Source organism: Myripristis murdjan, chromosome 12 (assembly GCF_902150065.1).
Source record: "Myripristis murdjan chromosome 12, fMyrMur1.1, whole genome shotgun sequence".
Lineage (NCBI taxonomy): Eukaryota > Metazoa > Chordata > Actinopteri > Holocentriformes > Holocentridae > Myripristis > Myripristis murdjan.
In genome coordinates this window covers 22,150,446-22,168,897 of record NC_043991.1, presented here as the reverse complement: position 1 = coordinate 22,168,897, position 18,452 = coordinate 22,150,446, and the positions used below count along the sequence as shown (strand labels likewise).

At 43.2% G+C, this 18,452-nt stretch overlaps 1 protein-coding gene across 2 annotated transcripts in view; it reads right to left on the bottom strand.

Moving 5' to 3' along the window:
* The window catches only part of pappaa (pregnancy-associated plasma protein A, pappalysin 1a), a 118,679-nt gene that overhangs the window by 24,190 nt on the left and 76,037 nt on the right, over positions 1–18,452 (bottom strand). Inside the window, exons 11-19 of one of the 2 annotated variants that reach the window (XM_030065409.1) lie at positions 17,795–17,905; positions 16,790–16,925; positions 15,995–16,208; positions 13,148–13,322; positions 5,561–5,744; positions 4,780–4,981; positions 3,821–4,055; positions 2,566–2,713; positions 1,948–2,063 (exon numbers count right to left, since the gene is read on the bottom strand). In XM_030065409.1, the coding sequence (XP_029921269.1) occupies positions 1,948–2,063; positions 2,566–2,713; positions 3,821–4,055; positions 4,780–4,981; positions 5,561–5,744; positions 13,148–13,322; positions 15,995–16,208; positions 16,790–16,925; positions 17,795–17,905 (1,521 nt within the window). The remainder of the gene's footprint in view (positions 1–1,947; positions 2,064–2,565; positions 2,714–3,820; positions 4,056–4,779; positions 4,982–5,560; positions 5,745–13,147; positions 13,323–15,994; positions 16,209–16,789; positions 16,926–17,794; positions 17,906–18,452) is intronic. The other variant, XM_030065410.1, reaches the window with a different exon arrangement.

Here is an 18,452-nt window from a genome sequence, read left to right as displayed (position 1 = left end):
AGAAAGAGGAGGAGGTGGAGGTAGAGAAGCACGAGAGAATTCTAAGTGGGTCACACCAGGAACCCAAATACAACTGGTTTAAAGGCAATATATCAACATCACTTATTAAGGTGGGCAACAAAAACCTCCAACTCAGCAAAGTAGAAGTGGAGAGTGCATTTGGGGACATGTGTTCTCTTTCAGGACATGTATCAAGGAAGAATGGGGAGGTTAGAATTCCTAAAAATTGAGATCAGACACAATCCCTGTAATTTTCCTGTGAAATGTCGGACAAATGACTACAAATGTCTCTGAAGCAACCATTACGCAAATTTGTGTCTGCTCATCATAAGGATCTTGTTATTATTAATGACTAACAGAAAAAGTGTATGTGGCAGTGCATGCATGTGTGTGTGTGTGTGTGTGTGTGTGTGTGGGTGGCAGAGTGTGTGCAGTCGGGCCGGCCTTGCACTGAACAGGTTGCTTTGAAAAGGAGATCTGTTATTGACATGGGCCAACAGCATGAGCCATGCTGAAACCAGGGCTCACCCCCTGCTAAACGCGGCTAAACTTGACTTTACCTTCTCCAACCTCCCACCCCGAGTGTACCACCCCGAGTGTATCCCCGAGGCACCCACCCTGCCACCATTGCTTGTCTGACTTGTCTCCCCTGCGATCCACTGCCCCCAACAGCATGGTCTCAAGCCTCGGATTACCACTGAGTATAAACCATATCAATTACACAAATCCATTAAAATCAGATCATTTCATATCCACTTGACCCCACCCATCTCTATCGCAACGTACACCACAAAAAGCTGCTGAGTCAGCGTGACTCTGGCACAAAAACAAAAGAAGTTTGGGGAGAAAAAAAATACAGTGTGTTCCTTTTCTCAGCCACGGCTTCTCTTTTTCTCTTTCTCTCATTACAAAACTTGGTGCTGTTCGGTTTGATCATGCTCTGTTCCTTTCGGTAAAAAAGTGTTTAAAAAAAAAAAGCCGAACACATATTGAACAGCTGCGATATAGATCAAGTTAAATGAGGAGAGTAAAACAGCGAGATTAGGTGCAGTTGAGCACCGTGCATACCTGCCACACACACACACACACACGCATACACCGCACACCACGCCCCTGGCCCCACCTGGAAGCATCATTAGTATCCCAAATGACTACGTGACAGTACAAGTGGCGTCCCACAGGAGCATTTACAGTTCTGCATTTAACCGCCCCACCCATCCTCATCCTCTTCCCGCCCTCACCCCTCTGCCATCTGCCAGTTTCAACTATCAGTAGTTAATCGATACAACGGGCAGCTGTGAGGTATATCTAAATCAAATGGGGTCATTAACAAGTGAGCGTAATAGGATCATTTCTGAAAATTACAGTGATTACTGATGACTAGCCATTTTATAACTTCACTTTACGACTTGGCCCCGGCAGCGGCGGGGGCCCTGTGGTTCACATGAGTTCAAGAGATTGGAGTGGTCGGACTGTTGTTGTTGTTTTTCTCCACCGTGTGTCGGTAAGACAATTTTGTTGGCTGGGCCACTTCTGGCTGTGAGGCTAACACGAGGGTAATTTAATGTTACTGGCAGTATAATACCTTGTATGTGGATGTGGGGGACATGCTCATTTTCCCAAGATGCTTTGCAGCTGTTTCCCCCCACTCCAAAAACGTGGTTGAGAGGATTGTCATACTCATGCATGGTGGTGAGAGCATGTTTTCTCATGTCTGATCAAACACTTTATAAAAGTGTTTAAAGGTCTGCCATGATTATAAAACAAATCTGAAGGGCACTGGGCATCAAAGTCAGGGGAGAAGCTGGCATCTAGCGTTGTGGATAATAGAGCCAGGATGTGGACACCATGTGTGAAATTCCTTACGCGAGAGCCGCGGATGGCAGAAGTTTGTGAAGTGCGTCTGTCAGAGTCGTGAGGCAGACACAAACACACATACACACTCACCTTGACTTTGGGCGGGTTCCTCCAGTGCTCTTTGAGTACGTTCTCTGCTGTCATGTTGCTAGGGAGGATCACCACATCATTGTTGCTCTCTCTGCACGTCAGCTCACACTCCTCACCTGTGTGTGTGTGTGCATGAGAGAGAGAGAGAGAGAGAGAGAGAAAGAGCGAGAGAGAGACAAGATCCAGAGAGAGAGAGAGAGACAGGCAGACAGAGATGATGACATCACTGCCTACATCAAAGTGTTTCAACTGATGATGCTTCTTTTGGCATGGATCAGTTGTATTTGATCTCCGTTTGATTTTTTCTAATATATAAGGAGAATTTGACAAGTCTAGGGCACAGACTAGCACATAGGGGAAAGAAAATCCCTCCATTCAATTTCAAACAGTCCCCCCCCCCCCCTTGATATTTAAAGTATAAGGTTACATTTTGTGTCAGTGGACATATTAGTCATTTTGTTGGCTCTCACTCAGAGCAAATTACAGTAAATGCACAAAATACAACTGAACTGTGGGCAAAAGTGTGAGCAATAGGCGCAAAGAAGATGATAGCAGCAGAAAAAAAAATAGCTTTATTTTAATGTGCTATAGTATAACAGTGAATATGTCCATACAGACCTATGCCGTGTCCTCTCTTGCACGAGTACTGAAGGCTATAATGGAGGTTTTGAGGTAAAGAACACTGGCCTTTGCTCTGTGGGCACAGGCGGAACGATCCTGTCCAGTTTCCATCCTTCCTACAGCGGATTGCATTGGACCCAGGGCCCTGAGAACAAGACACACACACACAGACACACACACAGACACACACACACACATAAACACACAAAAGTACAAGTAGGCCAAGGACATTAAGTTGCCATCCCATAGCAGAGGGGGGAAATACAATCCAATTCTTATCAGCATCCCACCCACAACGCCTGAGAGGCAGAACAGATTAAAAGGTGTATACATTTCAAAAGTCTGTGGCAGCAGGACTACTCTGGAAATCAATAGCAATCTAATTAGCATGGCTTCAAATTGAGTAGGGCTAGGGGAGATGGGGAGAGAAATAGGAACAGAGAGGCAGGAATTTAAACAGTAGGGTCAGTAAAATAAACCTGAGAAGAAAATATGATTGGCAGACTGTACTCATTTTATCTTGTTGAATAAAGTGTATCTTATGCATTGGAACAAAGAATACTGAGCTTGTTAGGAAAAAAGCAGATTTTTTCTTCTTTCTAACTGTCTTACTTTTTCTTTCTTTCTTTCTTTCTTTCTTTCTTTCTTTCTTTCTTTCTTTCTTTTTCCATCTCCTTCCCTCTTTCTATCATATCTCATATATCATGATATCAGATATGATGAATATATCATATATGTACCCATACCTGATATTCATTGCATGTGGGGGAATGAGAGCCAAATATGAAACAAACACATATCACACACACACACACACACACACACACACACACACACACACACATCAGGCACTGCCCCACACTACACTGTCTGACTCAAGCTCAAGGGAAGTGATTTTTGTGTGCAACTGTGTATGTGTAGTATAAAGTGGGTCTACATACCATCTATATACAATGTGTGTGTGTGTGTGTGTGTGTGTGTGTGTGTGAGTCTGTCTAGGTGTGTGTGAGGGGTGCAAAGAGCAGCAAGAGTAGAGAGAAAGGAGAGAGATGGACAGACCTGCTTTTTTGTGTGCAACTGTTTATGTGTAGTATAAAGTTGCACAGGGTCTACATAACATCTATATCAAGTGTGTGTGTGCGTGTGTGTGTGTGCGTGTGTGTGTGTGTGTGTGAGCCTGTCTAGGTGTGTGTGAGGGATGCAAAAAGCAAAGAACAGCAAGAGTAGAAAGAAAGGAGAGAGATGGACAGACCTGCTTGCATGGAGGGTGCGGCAGCCTCACCGTGTGGGCAGAGCCTCCTGCGGCGGCGATGGCAGTATTACCGGCAGGATCGGAGCAGTTGAGTCTGCAGACGCTGTCAAAGCGGAAGCCATCTGTACAGTGGTAGGAGCCATGGAAGATGGGCGGTGGCGGTTCACAAGTCACCGGCTCGCATGCCCCTTCTAGCCAGCTGCCATCCTCTGTGCACTGACGCTTAAATGCACGCCTGGAGGGAGAGTAAGGGTTAAAGAGAACACTTGCAGTTTTTAAGTAATTTTGGTGAGGTGTGAGCCATATAAGTCAGACCAAAGTATGCACAGTTTGTACTATGCAAATTTGCATAGGGTTGCGGGTTGATTATGTGACAAAAACGTAGAATAAGGATATAATTTATGAGGGAGTCAGACCGAGGATGAGAATCTGTGGACTCAACCACCAAATTAAATGCTTATTCCATGTTTTTTGTCAGCTGAGCCTAAACATTCTCACTTAAAGGACTGTACCAGCCATGCCTGTTTAGCATAATATCTGCAAAATATATACACATTTCTGCTTATCTCTTCCCAAAGCAAAAAGTATTTTAAGACTCTGACATCTTTTTTTCCCCTGCCTTTTATCCAGCCATTTGTTTCCATTCATTCCACTACGATGTGAAAATGAACTCTCAGAGACTTCAAACTTTCTTCACATCAGTATTCCATCACGGTAATAAAGTCGTCCACATTAGTTTTCCTAAAAGCAGCAGCAGTGTTGTGTTTTGACGACTTTGGGCAGAGAAATGGTCTTATGATTTGTGAAATTGCTTATTGAAATGTAAAATGTGGGTAAATTGCACTGAACGGGGGAAAACGTTCAAAATCACTGGTGCAGTCCTTTAAATCTACCCTCTGCAGTTTTGCAAAGTGCACCCAAATAAATTAACAACAAGCAGGTGTCTCTTCTTTCTTTACCTCTTAGGCTTGTTAGTGACATGGTAGCCTGGCTTGCACTTGTACTTGCAGAGCGAGCCCACTTTGAGGCCTGTCTCATTGCAGCGCTTGGTCTGCAGCACAGCATTGGGCACAGGGGGAGGGGCTGGGCAGCGAAGCTCGCACAGGGCCTCTGGGAAAGACCACAGACCATCTTCCAGACAGGTTAGTGTGTTGTTGGTACCTGATGGAGGGAGGGAGGTAATTGGGGAAGGAGAGGAGGTGAGAGAAATAGACAGAGAACTAAAAAAAAAAAGTCAATGTTTAAATTTCAAAGAGAGAGGTGTTAAAAGAAAGAGAGCAAGAAAACAAGAGACAGATTGATGAAAATGTGTGGATGGAACAAGAGACAGTAATGTTTACAGGCATGTCATGACTGATGGTAAAAGGGTTTGGTCATCAACATGAAGTGACGTAAAAAAAAAAAAATCGATTTAAACAGAAAGAAAAGATGTGGAAAAGTTAAGACAGAGAAGCGTAGGAGAGGCACTGCAGCGGAGTCAGATGAGTAGAGAAAGCCAGACAGATGATTGGGACTTAGTAGACATTAAACAGAGAGATAGCCATCTTCCACCCTCTGTTAAGTGGTGACAGCGGCAATAAAACTTATTCAGCATCCGGTTTCTTGGAACCTAAAATCAAACAATCCTGACAAAAGATCTTCCACAGACAATCTACAAAGGTGTGCGCATGCGTGTGTGCGTGTGTGTGTGTGTGTGTGGGTCTGTTTGTGTGTCTGCATGCGTTCTCCTGTGCATCTCACCTACAAGTTGGGCAGGTTCCCTACACTGGAAAGTGCTCTTTTTGCCATAGGTGGTGCCCTCAGGGAAGCTGAAATGGGCTGGGTGCACATGGTATTTGTCTGGCAGGCCACAGTCCACGGGCTCACATGACACCTGTTTGTTCCACTTCCCATCTGCACAGGTTATTGTCACCGAAGAGTCCAACTATAGACAGGAAAAAGCGGAGAGATAGTGAGAGAGATGGTGTTGGATTGATGGGATATATAGACAGACAGATACTGTAGACCATGAGATCACAGGCATACAGAGGTTAATACATAAGTATACAACCGTGCAAGTATACCTTTCCACACACAGACTGATGTCCAGTGCATATCTTATAATCTTAACCGCAACAATGCAGCATTCACTCCAACAAGTCTCCAATAAGCCTGTAACCTGACAAAGCCCAATCAGGCTCAGCTTACCGCATGTCAGTGAGCCTCCGAGGCTACTCAGCAGCTCAAGTAATTGCTGATAGCATGTGTAAGGTCATGTCATGCCACTCAGACAACTGATATTCAACAACTGCACAATCGGCCCTAACACAAAACAGATTGACTTTGATAGAAGTGTGGCAACTTCTGAGACCCACAGAGAGAGGAAATCTTCCATAATTGGCACACCATCATCTGGGGATTCGCTGCCTCTTTTGTTGAGAAGCTGAGCAGCCATGACACTAACAACAAGGGGATGCTGGGATGTGAGGGTTCAGTGATTACTGAAGTGGTTAATGGACTGAGACGTGCAAGCGCACACGGACGTTATCTCACACATACATAGGTAATGCATTCACATGACGCATACAAACACATACATATTCACATGCTGCCGCACCCTCCCGCTCCCCCACTGCCACCCACACACACATACATCATCATCTAGGAGTCCACTTATGCAGATTACTATTTCCCTGGACAAACAGGCGCTCTGCCATTGATATCCAATAACGAGGCACACTCTTTCATTCATTTATTTTCCCCGCCTGCATCATCACATTGGCGAACTGTGGGTTGGAAAGCAGGGGGGGACACTCACAGGTCACCAGTTCACACAAGACTGACACACGATGGACAATCAGATTTACATTCATACTCTCCAGTCCACCTGCTTTTGGACTGTGGGAAGAAGCCAGAGCAGCCAGAAACCAGCTTAAACAGTGGGAGAACATGCAAACTCCACAAAAAAAGGAGTGGGGGGTCGGAGTCAAAACCAAGGACCCTCTAGGTCTGAGGCAACAGTGCTAACCACTGAGCCACCCCCAGCTCCACTCCACCACAAAAAAAGACAAATAAATACTAGTCAACATTACAGCACGGTCATAGCATATTGGATTCATAACCCTCCCCTTCCCATTGTGAACCTTTTACGGAGAGTAGCCCTTGATTGAAAACAGCAGCCATTCAGGTTACCGCTGAAAGAGTTATGACTTAGCAGAGTCTGACTGAGACTCGCAAAGCCCAAATGTCTTGAATTAAGTGTGTGTGTGTGAGCGTGCATGTGCATATGAGAGGCTCAGCTCAATATGTATACAGTGCATATAGACAGTACATCCCTGCACACATACTCAAGTGTAGAGATTCCCGATCTCATGCAGGGAACATAACATTATAAGAACATTCAATTGATCACATTAATTGCTGGTATACAACTTCCTGGAAACAAGGGGAGCAACCAGCATGTTTCCAAAACATTTCATTTGTTTCAACATGGCATTCCCTTGTCCCTCACATTTTCTCCAAGGTTCACCAGAGAATTTCCAGATCCTAGGTCTATTTTCCATTAGAAATAGCTCCTATTCCTGTAAATTATTTGGCTTGTGGTATAATATTTGCAAAGATGAGACCAAAATGGGGAACTGCTGCATCATCCAAACCTCAACCGTTTTCATCCTCTTCCCTTAAATAGCACCGTGTAACGCAGCAAGAATGCTTAAATTGATAGCGTTGCCAAGAGATCTCACAACAAAGCTTTGTGAGAGCTCAATCATTTTGACTTTTTCTGTTCAGAACAACAAGGGAAACCTGCATTTTTTTTTCCATGAGTTACATTCTGTCCAGTTTTGGTTGACTTTAATTACATACATATCTTTTTAAAGAGCAGCCAAACTTTAAGGCCATGCAAGCTGGACCCAGTTAGCCTTACGTATCTGTTGCTTCATAACCCTCTCCCTCTTCACATATACTTCCATTTTTCATCTTGATCCCATTATATGATACAGCATAACAGTATCAGGTTGCCTCAAAATAAATCAGCTCCTTCCACATTTGGACAGAATATGGACAAACTAACATATGCATAGCATATGACCGCCTGCTGGAAAGCAACTGGGTGTTAAGTTGAATTAGTCAATCAGCGAGAATGGGAGTTTGTGCATAAAGTCGGTATGGAGAAAATGTGGAAGACTGTGCTTAGCGCTAATGTGTTGACTGTGTTAATGTGTGTACAACATGTGAGTGGAATGTTATGTAAGTCTGCGTGTTTGTGTGTGTGTGTATGTGTGTGAGTGTGTGTTTGTGTACGTGTAAGCTGCATGTGTTTATAGGCTTGCCCATCCTGTGTGTGTAGGATTGTGCGCGTGTGTGCCAATTTATGCATACAACTGTGGTCAAGTACACATGCATGCACATGCACATGCAGACGCATGCACACATACACAAACACCTTTACATCTACATCTGCCAATGGGTTGTTTTCACATGTAATCATGCATGCATCCCCAAGTGTGTGAGTGTATACAAAGTTGTGTGTCTGTGTGTGTGCTAGTGTGTGTGTAAATGTGTGTGGAGTTTCCTTCTTTTAAAAACTTTACAGCTGCCTATTTCTCCCCCTGTAGGGATTTTAACAACCTTTGGCTACTGGGCTTAATTCAAGCCAGACAGACAAGTGGGCAGACAGACTGACAGCTTCTTCCTCCCACCCTAGGGGCCTGCCTTACCTTGGATGACACACAAACACATATGCACACACAAATGTCCATGTTGGTACACACGCAGATTGCATTAGCGCTCAGGTAGTTGTGCACTGGGTAAGAAAATGACATTGCAATGCTGATCAATATTTTAAATCTCCTCAAAATTACGTTGTCATACAGCTAAACTGCATTCTCGGTAATGTTTTTTTTACGTATTTTGTCATGGATTACATTTGTTTGTAATGTATCACAATAATGTTTGTAATCCCTTAATCTGACGTCCATGCTAAGGGGAATGCGGGGTGGCAGAGGGGGTCACACAGCTGACTTTCACCCAGGCAACCCGAGCTCAAGTCCAGTGAGAAAAAACAGTGGTGTTCATTCGTTGCAAACGTTACAAACCAAACCGTGTTTATGCTTAAACCTGACCTTTTGTCTAACCATAACCGAGTAGTTTTGACGGCTAAAGGCAATGAAACTGGCTAAAAGGCCACCTGACATGATGCAGTAAGTCGATTAGAAATGAATTTGTGATACATCAGAAACAAATATAATCCACAACAAAAAGACACTTCCTTGTAAACATAATTGAGAATGCAATTTAGTTGTATGGGAACCAGATATGTTGATGAGAAATGTATTTGTGATAGTCTACGTCAGAAACAAATGTAATCTGCGACAAAATACTGTTTGTTTCCCCCTAAACGTAATTAAGAATGCGGTTTAGTTGTATGGGAATTTTTAGGAGACAGGATTGGACTTTTCTGTAGTTCTCATGGATCAGCCTTTAATAAAAACAGAAAAAAAAGACGAAAAAGTTTCCAGCTAAACCTAGAAACAGATAGGTTTTATTTACATAGAAACTTTCTGCTAGAATACTTAACAATTCCTCGAAAGACTCTGAACTCGAATATGTCCCAAACAGCCCTGTGTTGCTGAGTGTTGCTGACAGTCTAGCAGCACTAGATTTAAATTTAGACATGTCTAGGACAGCCGCTCTCGACTGCTTTCACATGTGCCTCAAAATGTAAAGTTCACATATTTTCTTTTGCTCTGATATTCTACAACTGTTTTTCTTCAGAAAACTACAAAACATGAGGTCAGTCAAAAAGTTTGCACCTCAGTAAATTGATCTAACCCAATGCTGAAATCACATACATGTATCATATACATATAAATCATATATGTATACAAGATACAACATGGTTTTCTTATGCTTGATTCTAAACAACTTAAATTGTTTCTGTTTTATTCCAAAAATTTGCAAAAGTAGTAGAGGAAATGCAGGCACTGCAACGGTTCTAGTGATCAGTGCCTAAAATGAAGGCAGATTTGACACTTGTCTAGAGTGAAAGAATTTAGTGTTGTGCATTCATGGCAATTTAGCCAACCTGTACCTCCAACAAGCTGCTCTTTTCTCAGGAAACATCTGAAGAGTGTTAGCGAGTGTTTAAGCTTTGCAACACAGCGAGTATACCAGTCTCATAACCTAAATCCATTCTTAGTCCAAAGAGAGAGCAGCATTTTTCCCAGGGTAGATACAATCTGGCCTTTCAGAGCTGGCACTGAGTGTTGCATGTCCACTTCAAGGCCTCCAGTTTCTGTAAATGCACTTTAGTGAGCCAGTACATAAGCACATCTGCACACGCTGAACGCAAATATATTCACATGCATGACAAAACAGTCGCATACATGCACAGGTTGTTGGTGGAGAGATCTGAAAAACGGCCTGCAATAAAACACGCATGCACACAAATTAAGCAAGGGAAGGAAACAGATTTGTTTTGAAGATAGCATTATCTAAGAAGCCGGTGTTCCCATAACCACTTTGACATCGCTAGAACAAGAATGTAATTGGCTAATGAAAGGAGACAGGATTGTGCTTTGTGCTGCACTTTTCAACCTTCGTATGGAGGGTCTCGGTGTGCACGTGTGTGTATGTAAGTGCTTGTGCATGTGTGTTTGCTTGCCTTCATGCATCTGTCCATTTGTATATCAGAGGAAAAATAAAGCAAGAAATGAAGAGGAGGGGAAAAGACTGTGCTGTCCCGATAAATTGTGGGGCGTCTGAGGTATAGGTGTTGACTGCCAGCCTTTTGTTCCCTGCAGCATTTTTCTTGTTTTGATCTTTCTTTCTTTCTTTCTTTCTTTCTTTCTGACCTTTTTATTTGTATCTCACTTCCTGATTTTTCTATTGCCTTTCTGTTCAGCTCCTATGTTCTCTGTCACTCCTGTGCCTTCCCCCCATCTCCCATCTACTCTCCCTTTTTCTCTCTTCCCTTCTTTCTGAAAAGGATCCTTCATCACTAAATGAGTTGACATTGATGAATGGCTACATAGCGCACTGTCAATCAAAATCTAATGCAATTAGAAGTCTGTGCAGACTCAATGGAGAACAATTCTTTCTGTGTGTGTGTGTGTGTGTGTGTGTGTGTGTGTGTGTATCTGTGTGTGGATGTGGGAGTGCTTGCTCGCATGTGCAGCTGTGTGTGTGTGTGTGTGTGTGTGTACATGCATATGTATTTGAAAGTATTTCCACATGCAAATCTATGTATACACTGTAGTATGTATATGAGGGCATCCATAGTGAATGACGAGGATTAATGGCCTGGAAATCAAAATGTCCAAATATGAAAGGGGTAAATTACAGATTTTATTCTGGCAACAACAACATGTCCATGCACAAGACCCTGAATCTCCTGCTCATTCACTGTCAGTCACTTGTGATAAGAACATCAGATAAATTGTAAACTGTAAATGAGCAGGATGCAGTATTACAGCTAGCTATTGTGTTTTGTCATGAAATTGACCTGAACATCTTGCTTCCCAAATGGCCCCTTGCTAATTGCTTGTTTACATACACAGAACCGCTTTTCAACTCAAATGAAGCGCATATTGCTGCATGCTTGCACATATGGTCACAGAACACTGTACATGCACACACACACACACACACACACACGCCACACATGCACATAATCTCAAACATGAGACACATTAAGAACATATGCTTGAGACTCCACATGAGTGTAAATGATGAGGGTGAAAGTGTAGAGAAAAGCCTCTATCATTTGTGTGTAAATCAACCATAAGAAACCACCTCATAACGAGTTGAAACAAGGCAAGTGTGATTTTGTTTGCATTAAACATGGTGCCTTAATGTTGCATCTATGTTTAGGTGTATATATGGGTGGGCATTTTGTATTTTCAGTACATACATGTGCATGCACTCACTAAGCACATTTTTAGATTTATTTGTATCCATAATACACAATTGGTATATTACATACAGCGTGATTAAGAATTAAGAACTAATTAAGGACAGTCCCTCTGACTGCTAGGCCACCCTCATGCCCCAAGAGCCAGAGTAAGGTGAACAAGATGGAAGATTTGAAAAAAAAAAAAAAAAGGAGAGTAAAAGAAGAGTAAGGAGAAAGAATAAAGGGAGGAGGCAGAAGGAAAGATGGGATAAACTGATGGATGGGAGGAGCGCCACACGGTTACGTCAGAGTGCTGACCTGAAACAAAAAAAAAGTCGCTCACTTACCCCTCGTTTAAATCATGCAAAAAATGAACTCTGTCACACATAACACACATGCATACAGTCATGCTTTTTCCCGTTTCAAATACAAAAACAAAAAGAAAATACACCTCTTGGTCCCAGCCCTGCCATCTCTCTGAGGGAGCATTAATTGATTGTCTTGCAGGCTGCTTCACAGAGCCATGGAAAAGGATAAAGCATTTGTACTGCCTTTACAAGAGCTTGGCCCCAGTCCAAAAGGTTTACTGTGTGGGTGTCAACTACTCTGTTTGTTTGTTTACTTATGGCGTGTGTGTGTGTGTGTGTGTGCGCGCGCGCGAATGTATCTCTGTGCACATGCGCGCCTTTGTGTGTGCTTTAATGTGTGCTGCTGTGAGAGTAGAAGCAAATCTCTGCTCTTTAACGATGACTTCAATGTGTGCAAAATGAGGAGGGGCGGAGTGAGGGAGAGAGAGGGAACAGACACTAGGCAATGATGTCATCGTCCCAGTGGAGTAGAGATACAAAGTGACTGTTTCAGGTGATGGTGCAGCATGCTCAGCAAGAGACTAAATACTGACATTATGTGTGTGCTTGTATGTGTAGGTGTGTGCGTTTGTTTCCGTTTGAGAACATGTGTTTCTGAACACTTCTATGTGTGCATATGTGACTGTAGATTCAAATATTTGAGAATATGGGTGCAGTTACATGAGTGGGTGCGTGTGTATGTGTAGTCAGTGAGCAAGGCAAGAGGAGGAGATTGGGGCGGCTCCTCTCCTCAGTGCAGCACTCATCTACCTGAATTGTCATGATGTCATTCTCCCTGTAGGCTTGCTGTGCCAAGCCTAGCTTTTGCAGGTGACAAAATAAATGGAAAGATAGAGAGAAGAACAGGGAGGAAGACGAAAATATGTTCGCACTTCTTAGTTCTGGGCATTCGTGTGAGTGTGGGGGGTTTGCATCCGTGCATGTTTATGTGCACAGTTCATGCATGCACACAATTTACGTGTGCACGCATGTTGCCATATGAAATGCTTTTGCACTTAAGTGGTTGCATGTGTATGTTTATGTTCATTTGCCCCTCATTGTGACTGGCTGTGCATGTGTGCAACAACACATGTTTGTAGGTCTTACCTGGCTCTTGATGATGTCATCGTCCTGGTGGACCTGCAGGACGTAGCCAGACTTGCAGACAATGGTGCAGCGGTCACCGTTGTAGAAGTGGCGGGCAGGACTACTGCACTTGAGCTCTGCATTGCGGATTAAGGGTTCCTGGCAGTCAATGGCTTCGCATGAGTAATGTACACAACTACAGGGGAGTTTGTGTGTGTGTGTGTGTGGGTGGGTGGGTGGGGGGTGGGGGTTGTGGGGGTGGTAAAGAGAAGGGAAGAGGAAGAGAGTCAAACAGAGAAAAATAAACCAGAAACTACACTCAAAGTTGTGCACAACATTAATTTAATGCAACTATGCAGGCACACAAACATGGGAGCAGTCTTACATCTTCCTCACAACCAGAATCAAATGCCACACATGGAGTTCACCATATCCATCCATCAACAGCCACTTAATGTATCAAATCAATAAACCACATGGAACTAAGACTGCTGTATTTGTTATGTGCAGGAAAGGGGTGCCTGTGTGCGCATGCATATGGTGGAGTGTAGTTTGTGAATTAAAAGAGACATCATATATTATGTGCAGGCTACAATGGCAGAGTCTGGCCAAAGCTCTATGTTGGTAGCCTGATTGAGAAGGCATTTCATGCTTTTGGAATGCTTGGACGCCTGAGGCACCCTTTTACAACAGTTCACAGTCTACAGTATAGAGTTCCCTTATGAAGCTGACAGTGAAGGGGGGAGGCTGAAGGGCTGAAGGGCTGAAGGAGAGGATGTAAGAAAATACAGGTCTGAGGAAATATTGTTAAAGTCATTCCTGCAAGAATGGAATCTCTGTTTCTCTCTGTCCGTTTCTCTTTCTGTGCTTCTATCACTCGCATGATCTTTCTTTCATATTTCTACGCTGTTCCTTTTTCCATAATGATGCAAGCCCTCTTTGCACCTGTGTTATTATTTATATCTTTCTGTTTCCTACCTCACGGTCCATACGTCCACAACATCTCCATATAGAAAGATGTCAAGCTGAGCAGGTATGGCTAGGAAGAGGGAGCATAGCAGCTTCCTGTGTCTAAGCTCTTTGAGGATAAACTAGGAAAGCCATCTTTGTGGACAGTTTGGCTTGGAATGAGCTCTCTTTGTGGTTTTCTGCTAGTTGCTCTGGGATTTCTGACATAAATTACAATTAACTACCTGGAAAACTATTCTCCTCCCCTGCAGATGGGAACAAAGGTGACTGAAGAGCAGAATAAAGTAGTGCAGAACACAGCGCAAAAGACTACAAAACAGTGGAATTGAACATAACAACAGTATAAAAGCAGCATTAAAAAAAAGAAGAAGAACATAAAACAAAATTAGAGAGGAAAAGTACAAGTTGAACAGTACGCAAGAGATTAGAACAGAATAGAATACAATGGAACAGAGGGACGGACTTGAACAGAAATCAGTAAAACAGAAATACGGAATACAAACTTGTGTGAGGATACATTGCACTATAAAAACAATAGCCCCTACCAATTTTCTGTTAAAAAAGAAGGGTTGGGGAGTAAAAATGAAGAGAATAAAGAAAACATACATGTGCATGCACTTGCAGACAAGCATGGAACATAAAACTGAGTCATGTTAATAGCTCCTGTTGTTAACAACTCAGGGAAAAAGGGACGTGGTGTTTTGTGGAAGCATAAGTATTACGGGAAATGTGCTGTGCAGCCCAAGAGAATGAGAGAGAGAGAGAGGGAGCAGGAGGCACAGAAAGGGGAGAATTACGGAGAAGGAGATGGCAGGGAATAGAAGATGATGTGAAAGTGAGTATGTTGGACAGCATGGGATAAGAGATACGATGAAGAAGAGGAGGAGATACGATGAGGAGAAGCAAGGAAGGGGAACAGGATAAAGGGGGAAAGAAGGAGAGAGGCAAAATGGAGGAGAGGGATGAGAAAGTTAGAAAGCGCAGGATTGATAACAGAATGAAGAGGACGAAATAGGGTGAATTCAAAGAGGAGGGAGAAAATGAAATGATTAGGAGCAAAAATAGCATGAGATCAAATAAGTTAGATCCAGAGATACAACTTCACAGAGAAACTCCATACAAATTAAAAATATCACCTAAAGAACATGAGCAGTCTTCTCCACTGATTTCAAAAAGACATTTGCAAAGTAGTAACCACTTAGTAGGATCGTAATACAATATTCAGCCAGTGGAGAAGTGAAGAGAAAAATTCTGTTTACGTGTGGGCATGTGGGTGTGTATCTTGTCTTGCAATCACACGAGCATACGGTATGAACAACAGCCTTCAAGACAGCCTCTGGAAACGAGGAGACCAAGTGGAGAAAATATGAAAGAAATGGGAGTAACAGAGAGCTGTGGGAGAAAGCAACTAGCTGATGCGTGTGTGTGAACGTCAGTGGCTGTGTGTGTGTGTGCGCGCGCGTGTGTGTGTGTGGTTGTGGTATCAAACAATTTCCTGGCTGGTGCAGATACACAGCAGTTTTAATCTATTTAGGTGCTCTTGGATGCTTCACTGACTCACAACAAAAGGCACAAACAGCTCTATCTCTCTGTACAGACCACTGACCATGCACTCTTTGTGTACTGTGGTATGTATGAGTGTGTGTGTGTGTGTGTCTCTGTGTGTGCATGTGTGTCTACTATGGGGTCTTTGAAAACATTATCAGCATGAATTAGGAATCGCCTCCTGCATAACAACAGTGTGGTAACTGACAAGGTGTGTGTGCATGCACGTATATGTCTGTGTCTATGTGTCTATGCTCCTATGTTTGTATGCGTATTTGTATCTGTGTTGTGTGTACATTCACACGCCAGTCCACCACCACCACCACCTTGCTTTTCCTAATTTCGTAATCTCACCTCTGGCCGGTGGGATTGTAGATCTCATTGCTCTGGCAGCCACTTATTGTGATGGGGTCGAAGGACTGGAAGGAGCGCAGGCCAACGCCGGAGATGGCCACAAGGTGAGAGGCGAACATGACCAGGATGGCCTTGGTGTGGTAGAAGGCCACTGACAGGTCGTGGCTCACTGGGATCACCAAAGGATTGGTGCGGCAACTCAGACGCCACTCACCTGGTGTGCGCACAGGATGTTATGCAGGTGGGGAATGAGATGTGTTTGTGTGCATGGAAGGGATTAGTTAGTGGAGGGAAGCAGGAAAGGAGTGTGTGTTGGCATGCAGACGTTGAGAGGAAGTGGTGGGAACGATGGATATGGGTGAGGTAAAGTGAGAGTTGTCAGAGTGATGAAACAAGGTGAAAACAGGGCAAAGGAGGGACAAAGACAATAACAGGGAGTAGGAGGATTGAGGTTGGAGAGGAGGGGATGGAAGCAGACAGCAGAAGGAAGCGGAATGGCAGATGTTAATCAAGAGAAAAGTTTAATAAGGGAGGAGGAAAAAGGTGCAAGAGGATGTTGAATAGTATGATTGACAGTGGATGAGTGATAAGGTGTCAAAAAAAAAAAAAAACGGAAATATCGGAAGAGAAGGAGAGATGAGAGTTTGACACACAGTTAACAACGCTCCGTTCAGCTCTGTAAAGTTAAATTCAGGTAATTTCAGCTCAGCTTTCCACTCAGTCAAAATTAGCAATGTGATACCCAAAGTTGAATGACGTGGGAGACACTTTGGGAGTGTATAACATCCGCCTCACCTAAGCTATGGATGCCCTCCTTGGTGTCCACCAGCTGAACAGTGATGTTGCACTGGGTCTGGTCAATGTAGCCGGTCCCATCAGCGGCTAGGTGAATTATCACCGCAGCTGCCACCATAGGGTGAGAAAAGTGGGCCTGAATGAAGGGATAGGAGACAGTGTTTGTGTGTGTGACAGAGAGAGAGAGAGAGAGAGAGAGAGAGAGAGAGAGAGAGAGAGAGAGAGAGAGAGAGAGAGAGAGAGAGAGAACTAAGAAAACTAAGTCAGAGGGGAAAGAGATGCTCACTCGGGATTAATAAGTCCTGTAAATTTAACCAGTTTTTAATACCACGATCTATCCTCTCCCCCGGTAGTCCATGAGACTGTTTTCAAAAGAAGGTGTGGCTGAGTAATACAGTGAAAGCTGATGTTCCCTCTAAACAGGTAGACTTTCTTTCTTTCCATTTACTAATCAGCATATAAGCCAATGTTCAACAATACCTGAAGTTGAATGATAACCCAGAAAGGGAATTTATGGGAGAAGCCAACCTCTGTTCTCATTCGATACAAGCAATTACTCATTTAGCTAACAATGATTTCTGAGACCGTGGCGGTGGGGTGATTGGGGTAGGGTGGGGGGTGAAAGTAAACATGGATCAATAAATAGTGTGTTTGCAAGTTTTACGCCAAGGTTTCAATCTCCATATAACCTCATAAATTTTCTTTGTCCTGACTTTATGCGTTTTCTGCATTACTGCCAACAAAAATGCATTTATTTATGTAACTTGCGTCACTGTTTAATTGTTTAATGTTTTTGGTAACCCTGCAATGCCTGATGTATGATGTGCCTTTATGTAATGTACCGGCTGTATGATGTCACCTGATAGATCAGATATGTCTGATGGATGGAGAGACAAAGTCTGATCTGCAGTCCCCCTCTGCTCCCCAATTACATTGCATGGAAAAGTGCAACAAGCCAGTCAGATCTCACCCCTTACCCTTAGAGTTTTTGACTTTTGGTCTTACCTTGAGCCAATACTCGGGGTACCCCCAAGATGAAACATGGGCCTCCCGGCAGGGGAACCATGCATACTGGGACACCCCATCTGACAGATCAAACACCTTGGACTGACATGTCTAGGGAAAAAAGACAAAGAACGAGAGATGAGCAACTTCTGTATGTATTCTTGCTATTTACAGCATGGTTGAGGACTGGTTCAACATTAAATTCAGTCTTATTTTCACTCAAATTCATTCTTATTTTGTAACTCGAAAAAAGTAAGAGAAAGTCATGGAGAAGTTTGTCATGCTTGTTAAATTAGAAAAACAAAAGAGGCAGCCAATGAGAAATCTAACTCTATGTCTCAGGTTTGTCATCTTTTTGTTCTGTTGACTCCTACCAGCTGCTTGCCAACAGGGCAATTCCTGACAGTTTTGTAATTGTGTGAGCATACTGCGAAAGAAAAACAAGTGGTGTGATGATACAGCACACACATCACATACATATGCATGTTAGTGTAACACACTACGTCAGTTCAAGTAGCAAAAAAGCAGCCTTTGGTTAGGAGAATAGGGTTGGAAAAGATAAGGAACAGAGGGGATATTAGAAGTGGTCATAATACACAACCAGATTTCAGTCAATTACAATTGGCAAAGGCCACTTTAAAGCCACTTTAAAATATTT